The sequence below is a fragment of the Grampus griseus genome (genome assembly GCF_964374135.1).
Source record: "Grampus griseus genome assembly, chromosome: 10".
Lineage (NCBI taxonomy): Eukaryota > Metazoa > Chordata > Mammalia > Artiodactyla > Delphinidae > Grampus > Grampus griseus.
In genome coordinates this window covers 35,189,894-35,208,670 of record NC_139004.1, presented here as the reverse complement: position 1 = coordinate 35,208,670, position 18,777 = coordinate 35,189,894, and the positions used below count along the sequence as shown (strand labels likewise).

Genomic DNA, 18,777 nt, shown 5'->3' with positions numbered 1-18,777 from the left:
AAAACCCATGGACTCTGTTTACTCTAGCCCTCCAACTTCCTATTCTCCTTCCCTTGCCATCTGGGGACTTGCACATGGCTCACCATGGTTGCAGACCCAGAATTGCAATTTTCTACTGATCCTGAGTAACACATTTTTTCTGGAGAAATAACTGGCAGTCTATTTGTTTTAGGTCAACACAAGATAGAATGAGTTTTACTCCATCAAAAATATAAGCAAATTTATCTTTGGTTGCTGATTATCTATAATAAATAATAAACGTAACTCTCAATCCTTACAAAAAATTAGAACTACTCAAGAAATAAAATAAAAAAACTAAAATTGGATTCAGTGGACCCTTATGGTATGCTAAGGGTTGAGGAATTCCTGGGAGAATCCACAAACTCTGTTGAGTGGTCAATTTTTGGTGTTTTACACACTGAAGAAATTTTCCTTTACTTGGACCCAGAATCCCTCCTTTTATTCTTGTTTTGGATATAACTCCATCTGAGCACATGAGGGAAAGCTTTTGATAGGAAAGTGATGTTTAAAGTCAGACTTAAAAGGCAGACATAATCATAAAAATCTAGCTTGCGTTTGAAAGAAAAAAGTCAAATAAAACCTTAGCCTTATCTTTGATCACGTTAACAAATTTTGGTCAGATTGTTTGCAATGATTGGTATGGGTGTAATAATCAAACCATTTGTTAATGTCATGTCATAGTATAATTTGGAATATTTGAAAGATATAAACTTTAATTGATGGAGCTCTTAATAAAGTCTTTGTTTGGAAACCGACAGGAGTGTATGCGTGTTGGTGTACATAAGATATGATACACATAATATGTGAAATAATTTGATTAGATGAATTCTTCCTATCCAATAATGAAATTTATTTTTTAAATATATGTTATGTAATGACTTAATTATTTGGTTTCCAGAAAGGAACTCAACTTGCTGCAGAAGCTGTATGGACTATATGATACTGTAATGGGCAATATTAGTGGTTATTATGAAATACTCTGGGGAGATGTAGACATTGAAAAAATTAATGCAGAACTGCAGGAGTTTCAAAACAGGTGAGTTTCAATTGAATTAAACTTAACTGTTTATAGTGCCTATCTTAGGATCCCATAGGTATTTCACAAATGAATTTATCCTCTGATATATTGCTGTATATTCATAACACCTTCTTCAAAGAAATGTGTACATGAAATAATTTTTTCTTTTTTTTTCTGAAAGATGTCATAAACTGCCAAAAGGACTTAAAGATTGGCAAGCTTTTTTGGATCTGAAAAAAAGAATTGATGATTTCAGTGAGTCATGTCCTCTACTAGAAATGATGACCAATAAGGCAATGAAACAGAGACACTGGGATCGAATCTCTGAGTTAACTGGAACCGCATTTGATGTGGAATTGGATTCTTTTTGTCTTAGAAATATTATGGAAGCACCACTCCTTAAAAATAAGGATGACATTGAGGTACATAAGATTATAAGGTCTTACAAATGATCTATTAAAGAATCTTTCCTTTTTCTTTTCTGAAAACTGTACAAATAAACATGTTATTCGAGGGTGTATTGATTGCCCTATATAATGCACTCTCAAAACTTGAAATGATCCTGAACATTCCTTGATTTTGCAAAATAATGCTGTAACTCAAGGAAATAATATGATTATTTGAAATATTTTAGTTTTGGAGCTCCTCAGTTTATCCTCCTTGTCCCTTAACTAAACCGCCATTTAAAAAATTCTGTTTATTTCTGTATTGTGTTCTTGGTGAATTTCTCAGAACATTTTTCAAACTTCTAATTCTATGCTTTTTTACTATTAGTCTATTAAATATTTTAAATTATTATATCTTTCCTTTTTAAGATTTTTAATTGGTTCTTTTCCTTTTTCTATGCTTAGTGTTTGCATCAAATCCTTTCTTTTAAATGAGGTATAATCTATACCATATTAGTTTCAGGTGTACAACGTAATGACTCAATATATGTATACATTGTGAAATGATCACTAAAATATGTCTAATTAACATCCATCACCACATATAGTTACAGTTTTTTTCCTATGATGAGAAATTTTAGGATCTACTCTCGTAGCAGCTTTTAAATACAATACAGTATTATTAACTATAGTCACTATGCTATACATTTCATCCCAAGAACTTATTCATTTTATAACTGGATGTTTGTACTCCTTAATCACCTTCACCCATTTTACCCACTCTGTTTGGCAATGACCAATCTGTTCTATATATCTATGTTTCTGGTGTTCTGTTTTTGTTTAGATTCTGCATATAAATGAGATCATATGGTATTTGTCTTTTTCTGTCTGACTCATTTCACTTAGCATAGTGCCCTCAAAGTCCATTCATCCATGTTGTCACAAATGGCAGGATTTCCTTCTTTTTACATCTAAATGACATTCCATTTTATATAAATATACCACATTTTCTTTATCCATTCACCCATTGATGGATACTTAGGTTGTTTTCACATCTTAGCTCTTGCAAATAATGCTACAATGGACATGGGTATGTATATATCTTTTCAAGTTAGTGTTTTTGTTTTCTTCAGATAAATATCCAGAAGTGGAATTACTAGATCACATGGTAGTTTTATTTTTAATTTTTTGAGGATCCTCCATACTGTCTTCCATAGTGGCTGCACCAATTTACATTTCCATGGAAGGGTTCCTTTTTCTCCACATCCTCACCAACACTAAGTTTTGTCTTTGTGATGATAGGTATTCCAACAGATGTGAGGTGATATTTAATTGTGGTTTTGATTCGCATTTCCCTGGTGATAAGTGATGTTGAGCGCCTTTCATGTACCTGTTGGCTATTTGTATGTCTTTTTTTGGAAAAATGCCTATTCAGATCCTCTGCTCATTTTAAAATCAAATCGGTTGTTTTTGCTATTGAGTTGTAAGAGTTCTTTATATATATTAGATATTAACCCCTTATCAGAGTTATGATTTGCAAATATTTTCTCCTGTTTAGTAGGTTACCTTTTCATTTTGTATATGGTTTCCTTTGCTGTAAGAAGCTTTTTAGTTTGATGCTGTCCCACTTGTTTATTTTTGCTTTTGTTACCTTGGCTTTTGGTGTCAAGCCCAAAAATCTCATTGCCAAGACTGATTTCAAGGAACTTACCAACTCTGTTGTCTTCCAGGAGTTTTATGGTTTCAGGTCTTATGTTCAAGTCTTTAGTCCATTTTGAGTTAATTTTTTGTATGGTATAAGATAGTGGTCCAGTTTCATTCTTTTGCATGTGGTTATCCAGTTTTCCCAGCATCATATGTTGAAGAGACTGTCCTTCCCTCATTGTATATTCCCAGCTCCTTTCTCATGAATTAATTAAATACATATGTGGGTTTATTCTGTTTCATTGTCTCCGTTTTTATGCCAATACCGTACATTTTTGATTACTATAACTTTGATATAGTTTGAAATCAGGAAGCATTATGCCTCCAGCTTTGTTCCTTTTTCTCAAGATTTCTTTGGCTCTGTGGGGTCTTTTGTGGTTCCATAAAATTTTTAGGAGTTTTTGTTCTATTTCTTGAAAAATGCCATTGGAATTTTGATAGGTATTGCTTTGAAACTGTAGATTGCTTTGGGTAATGTAGACATTTTAATGATATTAATTCTTGCAACCCATGAACATGGACTATCTTTCCATTTACTTATGTCTTCTTCAGTTTATTTCATCAATGTATCATAGTTTTCAGTGTACAGTTCTTTTACCTTTTTGTTAAATTTATTCCTAGGTATTTTATTCTTTTTGATGCAATTGTAAATGGCATAGTTTTCTCAATTTCTCTTTCTGGTAGTTCATTATTAGTGCATAAAAATGCAACTGATTTTTGGGGCTTCCCTGGTGGCGCAGTGGTTGAGTGTCCGCCTGCCGATGCGGGGGACACGGGGTCGTGCCCCGGTCCGGGAAGATCCCACATGCCGCAGAGTGGCTGGGCCCGTGAGCCATGGCCGCTGAGCCCGTGAGCCATGGCCGCTGAGCCTGTGCATCTGGAGCCTGTGCTCCGCAACGGAAAAGGTCACAACAGTGAGAGGCCCGCGTACCGCAAAAAAAAAAAAAAAAAAAAAGCAACTGATATTTGTATATTGATTTTACATCCTGAAACTTTACTGAATTATTAGTTCTAACGGTTTTTGGTGGCATCTTTAGGGTTTTCTATATGTAATATCATGTCATCTGCCAATACGGACAGTTTTACTTCTTCCTTTCCAATTTGGATGCCTTTTATTTCTTTCTTGCCTAATTGCTCTGGTTAGGTCTTTAGATACCATGTTGAATAAAGGTGGTGAGAGTGGGCATCCTTGTCTTGTTCCTGATCTTAGAGGAAAAGCTTTCAGCTTTTCACCATTGAGTATGATGTTAGCCGTAGGTTTGTCAGATATGACCTTTACTATGTTGAGGTATGTTTCTTCTACATCTGCTTTGTTGAGAGGTTTTATCATGAGTGGATGTTGAATTTTGTCAAAAGCTTTTTCTGCATCTATTGAGATGATCATATGATTTTTATGCTTCATTGTGTTAGTGTGGTACATCACATTGATTAGTTTGTGGATATTGAACTATACTTGCATTCATGGAATAAATCGCACTTGATCATGGTGTATGATTTTAATGTATTGTTGAATTCAGCTTGCAAATATTTTGTTGAGAATCTTTGCATCTATGTTCATCAGGGATACTGACCTGTAATTTTCTTTTCTTGTGGTGTCCTTGTCTGGTTTTAGTATGAGGATAATGCTGGCCTCATAAAATAAGAAGTGTTCTCTCTCTTTTTTTGGAAGAGTTTGAGGAGACTGGTAGTAATTCTTCTTTAAATGTTTGGTAGAATTCACCAGTGAAGCCATCTGATCCTGGTCTTTTGTTTTGGGGGGAGGTTTTTGGTTACTGATTCAATCTCCTTACTGCTAATCAGTCTGTTCAGATTTTCTGTTTTTTCATAATTCAGTCTTGGTGGGTGGCATGTTTCTAGGAACTTATTCATTTCTTCTAGCTTGTCAAATTCGTGTGTGTATAATTGATCATAGTAGTCTTTTATGATCCTTTGTATTTGTATGGTATCAATTGTAATGCCTCCTCTTTGGTTTCTGATTTTATTTAGTTGAGTTCTCCCTCACTTTTTCTTGGTGAGTCTGGCTAAAGTTTTGTCTGTTTTATCTTTTAAAATACCACCTCTTAGTTTCCTTGATCTTTTCTATTGTCTTTTTAGTCTGTACTCCATTTATTTCCACTCTGGTCTTTGTTATTTCCTTCCATCTACTAACTTTGGGCTTTGTTTGTTCTTCTTTTTCTAATTCTTTGAGGTGTAAAGTTAGGTTGTTTATTTGAGATCCCTCTTATTTTTTAATGTAAGGTTTATCTTTATGAACTTCCTTTTTAGAACTGCTCTTGCTGCATCCCTTTAAGTTTTGGTATGCTGTATTTCCATTTTTATCTGTCCCAAGGTATTTTTTGATTTCTCTTTTGATTTCTTGTTTGAACCATTGGCTGTTCGATATGAACAACTCTTTGGTTGTTTATAACCAAATATGTGGTTAATCTTTACATATTTGTGAATATGTCAGTTTTCTTCTTGTAATTGATTTCTAGTTTCATACCACTGTGGTCAGGAAAGATACTTGACGTGACTTCAGTTTTCTTAAATTTATTAGCACTTGTTTTGTGGCCTAACATGCTCTGTCTGGAGAATGCTTAATGTGCACTTGAGAAGAATATGTATTCTGTTGCATTTCGATGGACTGTTTTGTATATGTCTGTTAAGCTCATCAGATCTAACTTGTTTAAGGCCAATGTTTCCATATTGATTTTCTGTCTGGGTGATCTATCCATTGATGAAAGTGGGGCATTAAAATCCCCTACTGTTATTACATTGCTACCTATTTCTTCCTTTAGGTCTGTTAATATTTGTTTTATATATTTGAGTTCTCCTATGTTGGGTGCATAAATGTTTACAAACGTTATACAAACGTTTACAAATGTATACAAACGTTATAGCCTCTTCTTGGATTGACCTTTTATTGTTACATAATGATCTTCTTTGTCTCTTATTGTAGTTTTTGTCTTAAAGTCTGTTTTGTCTGATATAAGTATAGTTACTCCAGCTTTCTTTTGGTTTCCATTTGTGTGGTATATCCCTTGCCATCCCTTCCCTTTCAGTCTATGTGTGCCCTACATCTGAAGTGAGTCCCTTGTAGGCAGCAGATAGATGAGTCATGCTTTTTATCCATTTAGCCACTCTCTGTCTTTTGATTGGACAATTTAGTCAATTTACATACACAATAATTATTATAGTTATGTACTTGTCATTTTGCTAATTGTTTTCTGGCTGTTTGTAATTCCTTTGTTTCTTTCTTCTTCTCTTGTGCTCTTCCTTTGTTATTTGATGATTTTTCCGTAGTGGTATGCTTAGACCCCTTTCTATTCATCTTTTGGGTATCTACTATCTACTATAGGTGTTTGCTTTGTGGTTACCATAAGGCTTACATAAAAAAACTTATATTTATAACAGTTTATTTTTTAAAATATATATTTATTTATTTGGCTGCATTGGGTCTTCGTTGCTGTGCGTGGGCTTTCTCTAGTTGCGGCGAGCGGGGGCTACTCTTCATTGTGGTGCGCGAGCTTCTCATTGTGGTGACTTCTCTTGTTGTGGAGCACGGGCTCTAGATCGCAGGCTCAGTAGTTGTGGTGCACGGGCTTAGTTGCTCTGCAGCAGGTGGGATCTTCCCGGACCAGGAATAGAACCCGTGTCCCCTGCATTGGCAGGTGGATTCTTAACCACTGTGCCACAAGGGAAGTTCCTATAACAGTCTCTTTTAAGTTGCTAACTACTGAAGTTGGAATGCATTCTAAAGTTCTACATTTTTACTCCCCCCACCACAGTTTGTTTTTGGTGTCACAGTTTACATCTTTTTCTCTTATGTATCCATTAACAAATTACTCTACTTTTAGTTATGTTTACTAATTTGGTCTTTTAACCTTCACACTAGATTTATAAGTGATGAACCCACCACATTTTACAACATTAGACTATTCTTTTTTTTTTTCTTAACATCTTTATTGGAGTATAATTGCTTTACAATGGTGTGTTAGTTTCTGCTATATAACAAAGTGAATCAGCTATACATATACATATATCCCCATATCTACTCCCTCTTGCATCTCCCTCCCCCACTCCCTATCTCACCCCTCTAGGTGGTCACAGAGCACTGAGCTGATCTTCCTGTCCTGTGCGGCTGCTTCCCACTAGCTATCTATTTTACATTTGGTAGTGTATATTTAAGTCCATGCCACTCTCTCACTTCGTCCCAGCTTACCCTTCCCCCTCCTCGTGTCCTCAAGTCCATTCTCTACGTCTGCGTCTTTATTCCTGTCCTGCCCCAGGGTTCTTCAGAACCATTTATTTTTTTAGATTCTATATATATGTGTTAGCATATGGCATTTGTTTTTCTCTTTCTGACTTACTTCCCTCTGTATGACAGACTCTAGGTTCATAGTTCACTACAAATAGTTCAATTTCATTTCTTTTTATGGCTGAGTAGTATTCCATTGTATATATGTGCCACATCTTCTTTATCCATTCATCTGTCGATGGACACTTAGGTTGCCTCCGTGTCCTGGCTATTGTAAACAGAGCTACAATGAACATTGTGGTACATGACTCTTTTTGAATTATGGTTTTCTCAGGGTATATGCCCAGTAGTGGGATGGCTGGGTCATATGACAGTTCTATTTTTAGTTTTGTAAGGAACCTCCATACTGTTCTCTATAGTGGCTGTATCAATTTACATTCCCACCAACAGTGCAAGAGGGTTCCCTTTTCTCCACACCTTCTCCAGCATTTATTGTTTCTAGATTTTTTGACGATGGCCATTCTGACTGGTATGAGGTGATACCTCATGGGAGTTTTGATTTGCATTTCTCTAATGATTAGTGATGTTGAGCATCCTTTCATGTGTTTGTTGGCAATCTGTATATCTTCTTTAGAGAAATGTCTATTTAGGTCCTCTGCGCATTTTTGGATTGGGTTGTTTGTTTTTTTGATACTGAGCTGCATGAGCTACTTATATATTTTGGAGATTAATCCTTTGTCAGTTACTTCATTTGCAAATATTTTCTCCCATTCTGAGGGTTGTCTTTTTGTCTTGTTTATGGTTTCCTTTGCCATGCAAAAGCTTTTAAGTTTCATTAGGTCCCATTTATTTATTTTTGTTTTTCTTTTCATTGCTCTAGGAGGTGGGTCAAAAAGGATCTTGCTGTGACTTATGTCATAGAGTGTTCTGCCTATGTTTTCCTCTAGGAGTTTTAGGGTGTCTGACCTTATATTTAGGTCTTTAATCCATTCTAGTTTATTTTTGTGTATGGTGTTAGGGAGTGTTCTAATTTAATTCTTTTACATGTAGCTTTCCAGTTTTCCCAACACCACTTAGTGAAGAGCCTGTCTTTTCTCCACTGTATATTCTTGCCTCCTTTGTTAAAGATAAGGTGACAGTAGGTGCGTGGGTTTATCTCTGGGTTTTCTATCCTTTTACATTGATCTATATTTCTTTTTTTGTTTGTTCGTTTTGTTTTTGTTTTTCTTGCGTTATGCGGGCCTCTCACTGTTGTGGCCTCTCCCGTTGCAGAGCACAGGCTCCAGATGTGCAGGCTCAGCGGCCATGGCTCACAGGCCCAGCCGCTCCACGGCATGTGGGATCCTCCCGGACTGGGTGTGAACCCGTATCCCCTGCATCGGCAGGTGGACTCTCAACCACTGCGCCACCAGGGAAGCCCTATATTTCTATTTTTGTGCCGGTACCATACTGTCTTGATTACTGTAGCTTTGTAGTATAGTCTGAAGTCAAAGAACCTGATTCCTCCAGCTCCGTTCTTCTTTCTCAAGATTGCTTTGGCTATTCGGGGTCTTTTGTGTTTCCCTACAAATTGTGCAATTTTTTTGTTCTAGTTCTGTGAAAAATGCCATTGGTAGTTTGATAGAGATTGCATTGAATCTGTAGATTGCTTTGGGTAGTATAGTCATTTTCACAATGTTGATTCTTCCAATTCAAGTACATGGTATATCTCTCCATCTGCTTGTATCATCTTTAATTTCTTTCATCAGTGTCTTACAGTTTTCTGCATACAGGTCTTTGGTCTCCTTAGGTAGGTTTATTCCTAGGTATTTTATTCTTTTGTTTGCAGTGGTAAATGGGAATGTTTCCTTAAATTCTCTTTCAGGTTTTTCATCCTTAGTATTTAGGAATGCAAGACTTCTGTGCATTAATTTTGTATCATGCTACATTACCAACTTTATTGGTTAGTTCTAGTAGTTTTCTGGTAGCATCTTTAGGATACTCTATGTATAGTATCATGTCATCTGCAAACAGTGACAGCCTTCCTTCTTCTTATCCGATTTGGATTCCTTTTATTTCTTTTTCTTCTCTGATTGCTGTGGCTAAAACTTCTAAAACTATGTTGAATAAGAGTGGTGAGAGTGGGCAACCTTGTCTTGTTCCTGATCTTAGTGGAAATGGTTTCAGTTTTTCACCATTGAGAATGATGTTGGCTGTGGGTTTGTCATATATGGCCTTTATTATGTTGAGGTAAGTTTCCTCTATGCCTACTTAATGGAGGGTTTTTATCATAAATAGGTGTTGAATTTTGTTGCAAGCTTTTTCTGCATCTAATGTGATGATATATGGTTGTTATCCTTCAGTTTGTTAATATGGTGTATCACATTGATTGATCTGTGTATACTGAAGAATCCTTGCATTCCTGGGATAAACCCCACTTGATCATGGTGTATGATCCTTTTAATGTGCTGTTGGATTCTGTTTGCTAGCATTTTGTTGGGGATTTTTGCATCTATGTTCATCAGTGATATTAGCCTGTAGTTTTCTTTCTTTGTGACATCTTTGTCTGGTTTTTCATCAGGGTGATGGTGGTCTCATAGAATGAGTTTGCGAGTGTTTCTCCCCTCCCTCTGCTATATTTTGGAAGAGTTTGAGAAGGATAGATGTTAGCTCTTCTCTAAATGTTTGATAGAATTCGTCTGTGAAGCCGTCTGGGCCTGGGCTTTTGTTGTTGGAATATTTTTAATCACAGTCTCAATTTCACTGCTTGTGATTGGTCTGTTGATATTTTCTATTTCTTCCTGGTTCAGGCTCAGAAGGTTGTGCATTTCTAAGAATTTGTCCATTTCTTCCAGGTTGTCCATTTTATTGGCATAGAGTTGCTTGTAGTAATCTCTCATAATCCTTTGTATTTCTGCAGTGTCAGTTGTTATTTCTCTGTTTTTATTTCTAATTCTACTGATTTGCATCTTCTCCTTTTTTTTCTTGATGAGTCTGGCTAATTAATGGTTTATCACTTTTGTTTATCTTCTCAAAGAACCAGCTTTTGGTTTTATTGATGTATGCTATTGTTTCCTTCATTTCTCTTTTGTTTATTTCTGATCTGATGTTTATGATTTCTTTCCTTCTGCTAGCTTTGGGGTTTTTTTGTTCTTCTATCTGTAATTGCTTTAGGTGTAAGGTTAGGTTGTTTATTTGAAATGTTTCTTGTTTCTTGAGGTAGGATTGTATTGCTATAAATTTCCCTCTTAGAACTGCTTTTGCTGCATCCCATAGGTTTTGGGTTGTCGTGTTATCATTGTCATTTGTTTCTAGGTATTTTTTGATTTCCTCTTTGATTCTCAGTGATCTCTTGGTTATTAAGTAGTGTATTGTTTAGCCTCCCTGTGTTTGTATTTTTTAGAGATATTTTTCCTGTAATTGATATCTAGTCTCATAGTGTTGTGGCCAGAAAAGATACTTGATACGATTTCAATTTTCTTAAATTTACCAAGGCTTGATTTGTGACCCAAGATATGATCTATCCTGGAGAATGTTCCATGAGCACTTGAGAAGAAAGTGTCTTCTGTTCTTTTTGGATGGAATGTCTTATAAATATCAATTAAGTCCATCTTGTTTAATGTATAATTTAAAGCTTGTGTTTCCTTATTTATTTTCATTTTGGATGATCTGTCCATTGGTGAGAGTGGGGTGTATGATTGTGTTACTGTCGATTTCCCCTTTTATGGCAGTTAGCATTTGCCTCATGTATTGAGGTGCTCCTGTGTTTGGTGTGTTAATATTTACAATTGTTATATCTTCTTCTTGGATTGGTCCGTTGATCATTATGTAGTGTCCTTCTGTGTGTCTTGCAATAGTCTTTATTTTAAAGTCTATTTTTTCTGATATGAGAATTGCTACTCCAGCTTTCTTTCAATTTCCCTTTGCATGGAATATCTTTTTCCATCCCCTCACTTTCAGTCTGTATGTGTCCCTAGGTCTGAAGTGGGTCTCTTGTAGAACAGCGTATATATGGGTCTTGTTTTTGTATCCATTCAACCAGTCTGTGTCTTTTGGTTGGATCATTGAATCCATTTACATTTAAGGTAATTATCAAAATGTATGTTCCTATTACCATTTCCTTAATTGTTTTGGGTTTTTTATTGTAGGTCTTTTCCATCTCTTGTGTTTCCTGCCTAGAGTAGTTCCTTTAGCATTTGTTGTAAAGCTGTTTTGGTGGTGTTGAGTTCTCTTAGCTTTTGCTTTTTTCTAAAGGCTTTAATTTCTTCATCGAATCTGAATGAGATCCTTGCTGAGTAGAGTAATCTTGGTTGTAGGTTTTTCCCTTTCATCACTTTAAATATGTCCTGCCACTCCCTACTGGCTTGCAGAGTTTCTCCTGAAAGATCAGCTGTTAACCTTATGGGGATTCCCTTGTATGTTATTTGTTGCTTTTCTCTTGCTGCTTTTAATATTTTTTCTTTGTGTTTAATTTTTGATAGTTTGATTAATATGTGTCTTGGCGTGTTTCTCCTTGGATTTATCCTGTATGGGACTCTCTGTGCTTCCTGGACTTGATTGACTATTTCCTTTCCCATATTAGGGAAGTTTTCAACTATAATCTCTTCAAATATTTTCTCAGTCCCTTTCTTTTTCTCTTCTTCTCTTGGACCCCTATAATTCGAATATTGATGCATTTAATGTTGTCCCAGAGATCTCTGAGACTGTGCTCAATTGTTTTTCATTCTTTTTTCTTTATTCTCCTCTGCAGTAGTTATTTCCACTATTTTATCTTCCAGGTCACTTATCCATTCTTCTGCCTCAGTTATTCTGCTATTGATTCCTTCTAGAGAATTTTTAGTTTCAGTAATTGTGTTGTTCATCATTGTTTGTTTGCTCTTTAGTTCTTCTAGGTCCTTGTTGAAAGTTTTTTGTATTTTCTCCATTCTTTTTCCAAGATTTGGATCATCTTTACTATCATTACTCTGAATTCTTTTTCAGGTAGACTGCCTATTTCCTCTTCATTTGTTTGGTCTGGTGTGTTTTTACCCTGCTCCTTCATCTGCTGTGTGTTTTTCTGTCTTCTTATTTTGCTTAACTTACCGTGTTTGGGGGTCTCCTTTTCACAGGCTGCAGGTTCGTAGTTCCCATTTGTTTGGTGTCTGCCCCCAGTGACTAAGCTTGGTTCAGTGGCTTGTGTAGGCTCCCTGGTGGAGGGGACTAGTGCTTGTGTTCTCGTGGATGAGGCTGGATCTTGTCTTTCTGGTGGCCAGCACCACATCTGGTGGTGTGTTTTGGGGTGTCTGTGACCTTACTATGATTTAGGCAGCCTCTCTGCTAATGGGTAGGGTTGCGTTCCTGTCTTGCTAGTTGTTTGGCATAGGGTGTCCAAAACTGTAGCTTGCTGGTCATTGAGTGGAGCTGGGTCTTAGCGTTGAGATGGAGATCTCTGGGAGAGCTTTCACCATTTGATATCATGTGGAGCTGGGAAGTCTCTGGTGGACTAATGTCCTGAACTGGGGTCTCCCATCTCAGAGGCTCAGGCCTGGCACCCAGCCGGAGTACCAAGACACTGTCAGCCACACAGCTTTTGTAGAATTTCTTCAGGGACTTCTGGTTGAGGCTTGGCTCCCAGTTGTAATAGTGCAGCTTGGAGGGTGCAGGCTTGCTTTTTCAATCAGCTTGGCAAACTCGCAGATTCACTCCTGCACACACTGGCTGCCCATTCCTGGAGCCTTCCAACCTGCCGGCCTGAGGCTAGACTATTCTGAACTTTACTATTTATTTCCCTTTACCAGTGAGAGTTATACTTTCATATATTTTCCTGTTACCAATTAGCATCCTTTCATTTTAGCCTAAAGAAGTCCCTTTAACATTTCTTGGAAGACTCATGTAGTGGTGATGAACTCCTTTAGGCTTTTGCTTGTCTGAAAAACTCTTGATCTCTCCTTCAGTTCTGAAGGACAACTTCACCAGGTACAGTATTCTTGGTGGCAGGTTTTTTTTTTTAGCACTTTGAGTATATTGTGCCCCTCCCTTTTGTCCTGCAAAGTTCCTGCTGAAAAATCTGCTGATAGTCTCATGGGGTGCCCTTGTATGTAACAAGTTGTCTTTCTCTTGCTGTTTTTAAGATCTCTCCTTGTCTTTAACTTTTGACACTTTAATTACGTGTTTTGTTGTGAGTCTCTTTGGGTATATCTGCATGTTAAACAAATAGGCCTTTTTTTTTTCACAGAAGGACTAGGTGCTTTTTAGTCAGTTGTCTCTGTGCTGGGCCCTGGGTTGGTTGAGTACAAACAAGCCATTTAAGAACTATTTCTCAGTTTACTATGGCCTTGTGGGTCTCATGGACATAAGCCCTGAATTTTGGGGTGCTCACCTCTCAGGTACAGGTCTTAAAAGTTGGGGTGCCTGATGTGGAGTTCAAATTGTTTGCTCCTCAGGGAGAACCTCTGGTCTGTGGGTTCCTTCCCGATTGTGGGTCTCTGTGCCAGGAGTGGGGCTGAACGTGAGATTCTGTCTCAGCTTCTCCTGCCAGTTTTGATGTGAGTTTTTCCTTGTTCACCTAATGTGTTAGAGTTGCTCAACTAGTTTTTGGGTTTCTTTGAGTTCCATATGTAGCTGTAGGTTTGGTGTGTCCATGGGAGGAGGTGAGTTCAGTATCGTCCTATGTCACCATCTTGATCTAGAACTTAGTTCTTTTTCTTTTGTGACCACCTGTTCTTTTTTCATTTCTACATTTTTTCTGTCCTTTTTATAGATTCTTAGATTTATAGATTATTAAATCTACATATATTCTCAAATATTTTATATATTCTCAAGCCTATAAATCTCAAATTTTTAGAGTTCTTCATTTATCTCTTTGAGCATCCTAAACATAATTATTTTTAAATTTTTTATTATGGAAAATTTCAAAGAAAAGTAGGGATCCTCTTGCTTCCAAAATTATCACCTCATGGCCAGTATAAGTTCATCTCTACCTCCCATACTCCAAGGCCCCCAGATTAACCATAATTAAAGATTATTTTTCAGATTGTTCTATACAATTAATTTCACCTAGACTGAGTGTTTACTCAGATTGTTTTTTATGTTGGCTATCTCTCTCAGTATCGGATTTCTTTTCATGGGTTTTGCAATTTTTTTTTTTCACTTTTTTTTTCCGGCTGCACCACGCGGCTTGCAAGATCTTAGTTCCTCAACCAGGGATTGAACCTGGGCCCTTGGCAATGAAAGCGTGGAGTCCTAACCACAGGACTGCCAGAGAATTCCCAAGGGTTTTGCAATTTTTATTTTTTAGAGGACTCATTTTGAGTGGCGAGCTCTAAAAAATGTGGCTTTTATAATTTGTTAAAATTGTTTTTCTCCTTCTGCATTTTAGCCTTCCTTAGGAGTCTAGTGGTTTTGTGGCTTCTTCCTGCATCCCCCATCTCCTCAAGTCCAGAGCCAGCTGTTACAATAGTGGTTTGCATCCCCTATTCTGCTGTGGTGGGGCAGACCCAGGCAGAGCTGACCTGTCTCAGGTCTTGGTTGTGGACCTGGATCTGTCACCCCATCCGCCACATCCCTAGGTTCATTTAATCTACATGACCAGATTGCAGCTACAGACAGCCTCCTTCCACAGTGGAGGGATCTAGACCATAGTCCTGATGGTCCCTTTCATACAGGCCACTTTTAGTCTCCTCTGTCTTGCAGGAGCCAAGGGGTTGGCACCCACTGACCAGAGCCCTCAGGCCTGGGCTTCAGCTCCACCTCCTGGCTTGCATGTCTTTTTCACTTCTAGTTCATGGAGATGTTTACCTTGTTTTTAAGTCTTAATGTGTTTGTTTTTTACCTTCTCTTTTTGTGTTTTTTACATTATTCTATGTTTTTGGAGGCGAAAACTGCACCCCATGACCAGAAATATCCCCTAAATATATGGTTTTGAGTTTTCTGCCGCCTCCTTGCCTCTTTTCAGCAACATGAACACCACAAGTTTTGTTTTCAAAGCATTTTTGTCCTATTTATAAATGCCATTCAGATACTACTGAGGGAAATAAAGAGTTTAAGAAACCTTTGGTGACCACCTCATTCTTATATAAGTAGGTTTTTACACTTAAGAGTATAGCTATTCATAGGCTGTGCTTTGAAAACTTGATTTTGCAAGTCCAAGGAATTCTGGGATTCAGTTATTAACTATTCTTACCGCAAAACAGACTCTTAGTGTTGTCTACACTGGTGTATTCTGTTTTCTTTACCCCATATGCCCTGCTGTTAGCCAAGCTGGTTTCTTACTGTTACTTCATTCATGGCCTCTAAAGGAAGCCTTTTCCCTTCCTGTAAAATGTCTTCTCCCTCCCCCTTTTGGAATCCCACTTATTCTCAGATGCTCCCTCCTCAATGAAGCCTTTCCTCCTTGCTGCAGGCAAAAGTCATTTCTCCTCCTCAGAACTCACAACAGTTCACACCACTCTTATTACACTTACTACACACTAATTTGTAATATAATCATTTGTGGAAATTCCTTGAACCTTTATATTCCTTCCCATCTCTGAGCTTCTGTGATTCTAAGTATGAAAATTAATTGAGGCATGTTGCAGAAAATACCTTACTTTTATTTTCCTTTGTGAAACTTTCATATCAAAGATTCTCAGAAAAACAGAAAAACCCATTAAAAATAGAATTAACTTTTAATCAAGTGAGATATTCATATTTGGGCCAGAACAGGCAGGAATATAGCAATGTTTATATGTTACTTTAAAGAGTTCAAAAGAGTCTCATATATATTCTCATTTGCTTCTCATAGCAAGCTGCTGAGATAGAGCAGCTGTGATTATATCCATTTTGGCTGAAAAACACCAACTAAAAATATAAATAAGAACATGATGATTTAAGTTCCATTATCTCATGTAGGTGGTACAATAAAATAATTAGTAGTCAGAGTGTCAGAAGGCTCTGGTTTGAACTTGCAACACAATCATCTTGAGCCTTGGTTTTCTTGGCCGTAAAATGACCCAATGACTTCTAGGGCCAAGCTAAAAACTTCTGATTTTAAATGCACTTAATTTGTAATTGAAAATGTCATGGCATATTCTTTGATTTCCTTCTGAAGGATGTTTGCATATCTGCCATTAAGGAGAAGGATATTGAAGCCAAGCTGACTCAGGTGATTGAGAATTGGACCAACCAGAACCTGAGTTTTGCAGCATTTAAGGGAAAGGGAGAGCTGCTGCTCAAAGGAACTGAATCGGGAGAGATTATCACCTTGATGGAGGATAGTTTAATGGTCTTAGGTTCCTTACTAAGCAACAGGTAATTTTATAATTTTCAGGGGAGGGTTTTGATTTGGTATTTAGGGTTATATAATTTTAGATAAAAGCCCAGTTTTGTAGCGGTGGCACAACACAAGATTCTGACCTAAAGTGTTGACTCTTGTCTGTCCTTACATGAACTACCTATTTTCCCTACTAATCATGGCCTCCATCTCTTCTATGGTGCTCACCTCCCCTTCCTGTGTTTCCTGATGGGCCCCATCGTAATTATTCTCCCTCAGATTGGCAGCTTACCTCCTAAACATCTGGACTCCCCACGAAGATGACACCTTCATTTTATCTCCTTTCTCTTTTCATTCTCTGATTTTTCATCATTGCCCTCCTTGGCTAAACCTGCTCAAGTGTTTAACCAATAGCCCTGGAAAAGTATGCTGTCAACACATGAAGGAATATAATGAAGGGCTTGACACTTACACACTTGGAATTTTTATGGTGAAAAGTGGCCATATCTGTTCTGGGTCCACTGCAGCCTAAACGAGGCAACATGTCCATCACTGGACTACTGAACCGCTTGAAGGTGACTGTTATCTCAAGCGCAGCTTTAGGAAATGGGACCCAGGTTAAGTACACTGTCTTGGCATTAGCAGCCTCTAATCCCCTAGCTGACTATCCAGTAATTCTTAACTGGTCTTCACCCTAACACACCTAAGAAATATGTCACATTATCTCAGAGGTCATTAACAGAGGTCAGTGTCCATGAGGATTCTAATACCCTACCTCCAGGTTGGGACTGCTGTTTCATGAATGACATCCTGCATTACCTCTGGCTCAGAGGCAGTCTTGTATTTGGATAATGTACTAACTCACAAAGCTCCTAATTCTGGGTTGAAGTTGCTGGGGTTAAACTCCTAGGGTATGTCCTCTGCTTTCAGGGAATCTGAATAACCTGGCAAAGGTGACCATAGGCCATTCAGTGGTTCCTAGTCTTCACAGGCTGCTACTTCCCCATGGTTCATTGCAAATTTTTCCATCTTGATTTCCTGAATGATGACCTCTTGAGGAAAGGCTGTAGATTCACCTGAACCTGGTGTGTAGCCCAAGAATTCAGGACTTGAAGCCTTTCTTAATTTCATTCTTAACTTGCATATAACCTGAATATTATAGTACTTATTTATGGTACTAGTAAACTCAATGTTGAGGCCCTGCTAGAAGGAGTATAAGGATATCTAAGAAGTCACAACACTTCAGTAGATTCTCCTCCTAGAGAACTTTGCAGCATCAAGTGGATCCAGAAAACCTCTTCTAGAGCCAACCACAGACTGATCTCATAGAAGGCAGTACCAGCTGGATCTCTAGGGCTACCTGGATGTGAGAAGGAAATTGTGTATCTTCATGGGTGAGGCTTCACTCACCTGGATTCCCTGGATGGTGACACTTTCCTGGTGGGTCCCTGATTCCCTGGCATTCCAAGGGCCTTCCTACCTGTTGTGAACAGGTTCCACCACACAAAGCTGTGCAGTGCAGGTACCTGGCCAAACGACAAAAACTGGTCATTAGTGATTTTATTTCAAATCTCCCTTTTTCTTGTTGGGAAGTTACATACCATCAAAGATGGTTTTTTTTTTTATTCCGTGCAAAATTATTTTTGGCTCCAAATATCTAAGTCCTTCAACTCCCTGAAATGCCCTTCCTTACCGTCTTGGTCTGTGTGTATTGATCTTGAAGGTTTTTTTTGGCATATTGACTGCCTTTCAGCTCTAGCCTGATGGCCAGATGAACACTATAAATTGGGAGTTGAGAAAAATGCCTCTTACTGCCAGATCAACTCATCCACCTCCTTGGGACAGTTTTCGTACAACCCCTTTATACCTCCGTGTGTAACATAGTCTTCCATAGAAGTGCAGGGTTACACTTAGGCATCAGACCATTCCCAGAAGAACCCCATTCTTCATGTGAGCCCCTTCAAGTCATCCTGTCCTGGATCAAGTAAAGTTTTAAGACTGTACTCAACAAATGCCACTCACTGGGAAATTCCACTACACAACTTCAAAGCTACTTGCCATGGCCACAAACTGAAGTCAGCTTCTTAATTCAACTGTTGTTAATTAGGTCTTTCCCCAGTATCTTCCCATCACTTCCTCATGGCATCCACTCTGTTTCTTGTCTTTCTTAGTTGTGCCCAGCTTTCTGGACACCTTGTGTTCT

The 18,777-nt window shown here is 37.8% G+C and overlaps 1 protein-coding gene across 1 annotated transcript in view; it reads left to right on the top strand.

Moving 5' to 3' along the window:
* DNAH8 (dynein axonemal heavy chain 8) overlaps positions 1-18,777 on the top strand; it is a gene marked incomplete at its 5' end in the record, with an annotated part of 322,388 nt that overhangs the window by 103,930 nt on the left and 199,681 nt on the right. Inside the window, 3 exons of the mRNA XM_082664076.1 lie at positions 920-1,057; positions 1,221-1,461; positions 16,413-16,612. Coding sequence (XP_082520202.1) covers positions 920-1,057; positions 1,221-1,461; positions 16,413-16,612 — 579 coding nt within the window. The remainder of the gene's footprint in view (positions 1-919; positions 1,058-1,220; positions 1,462-16,412; positions 16,613-18,777) is intronic.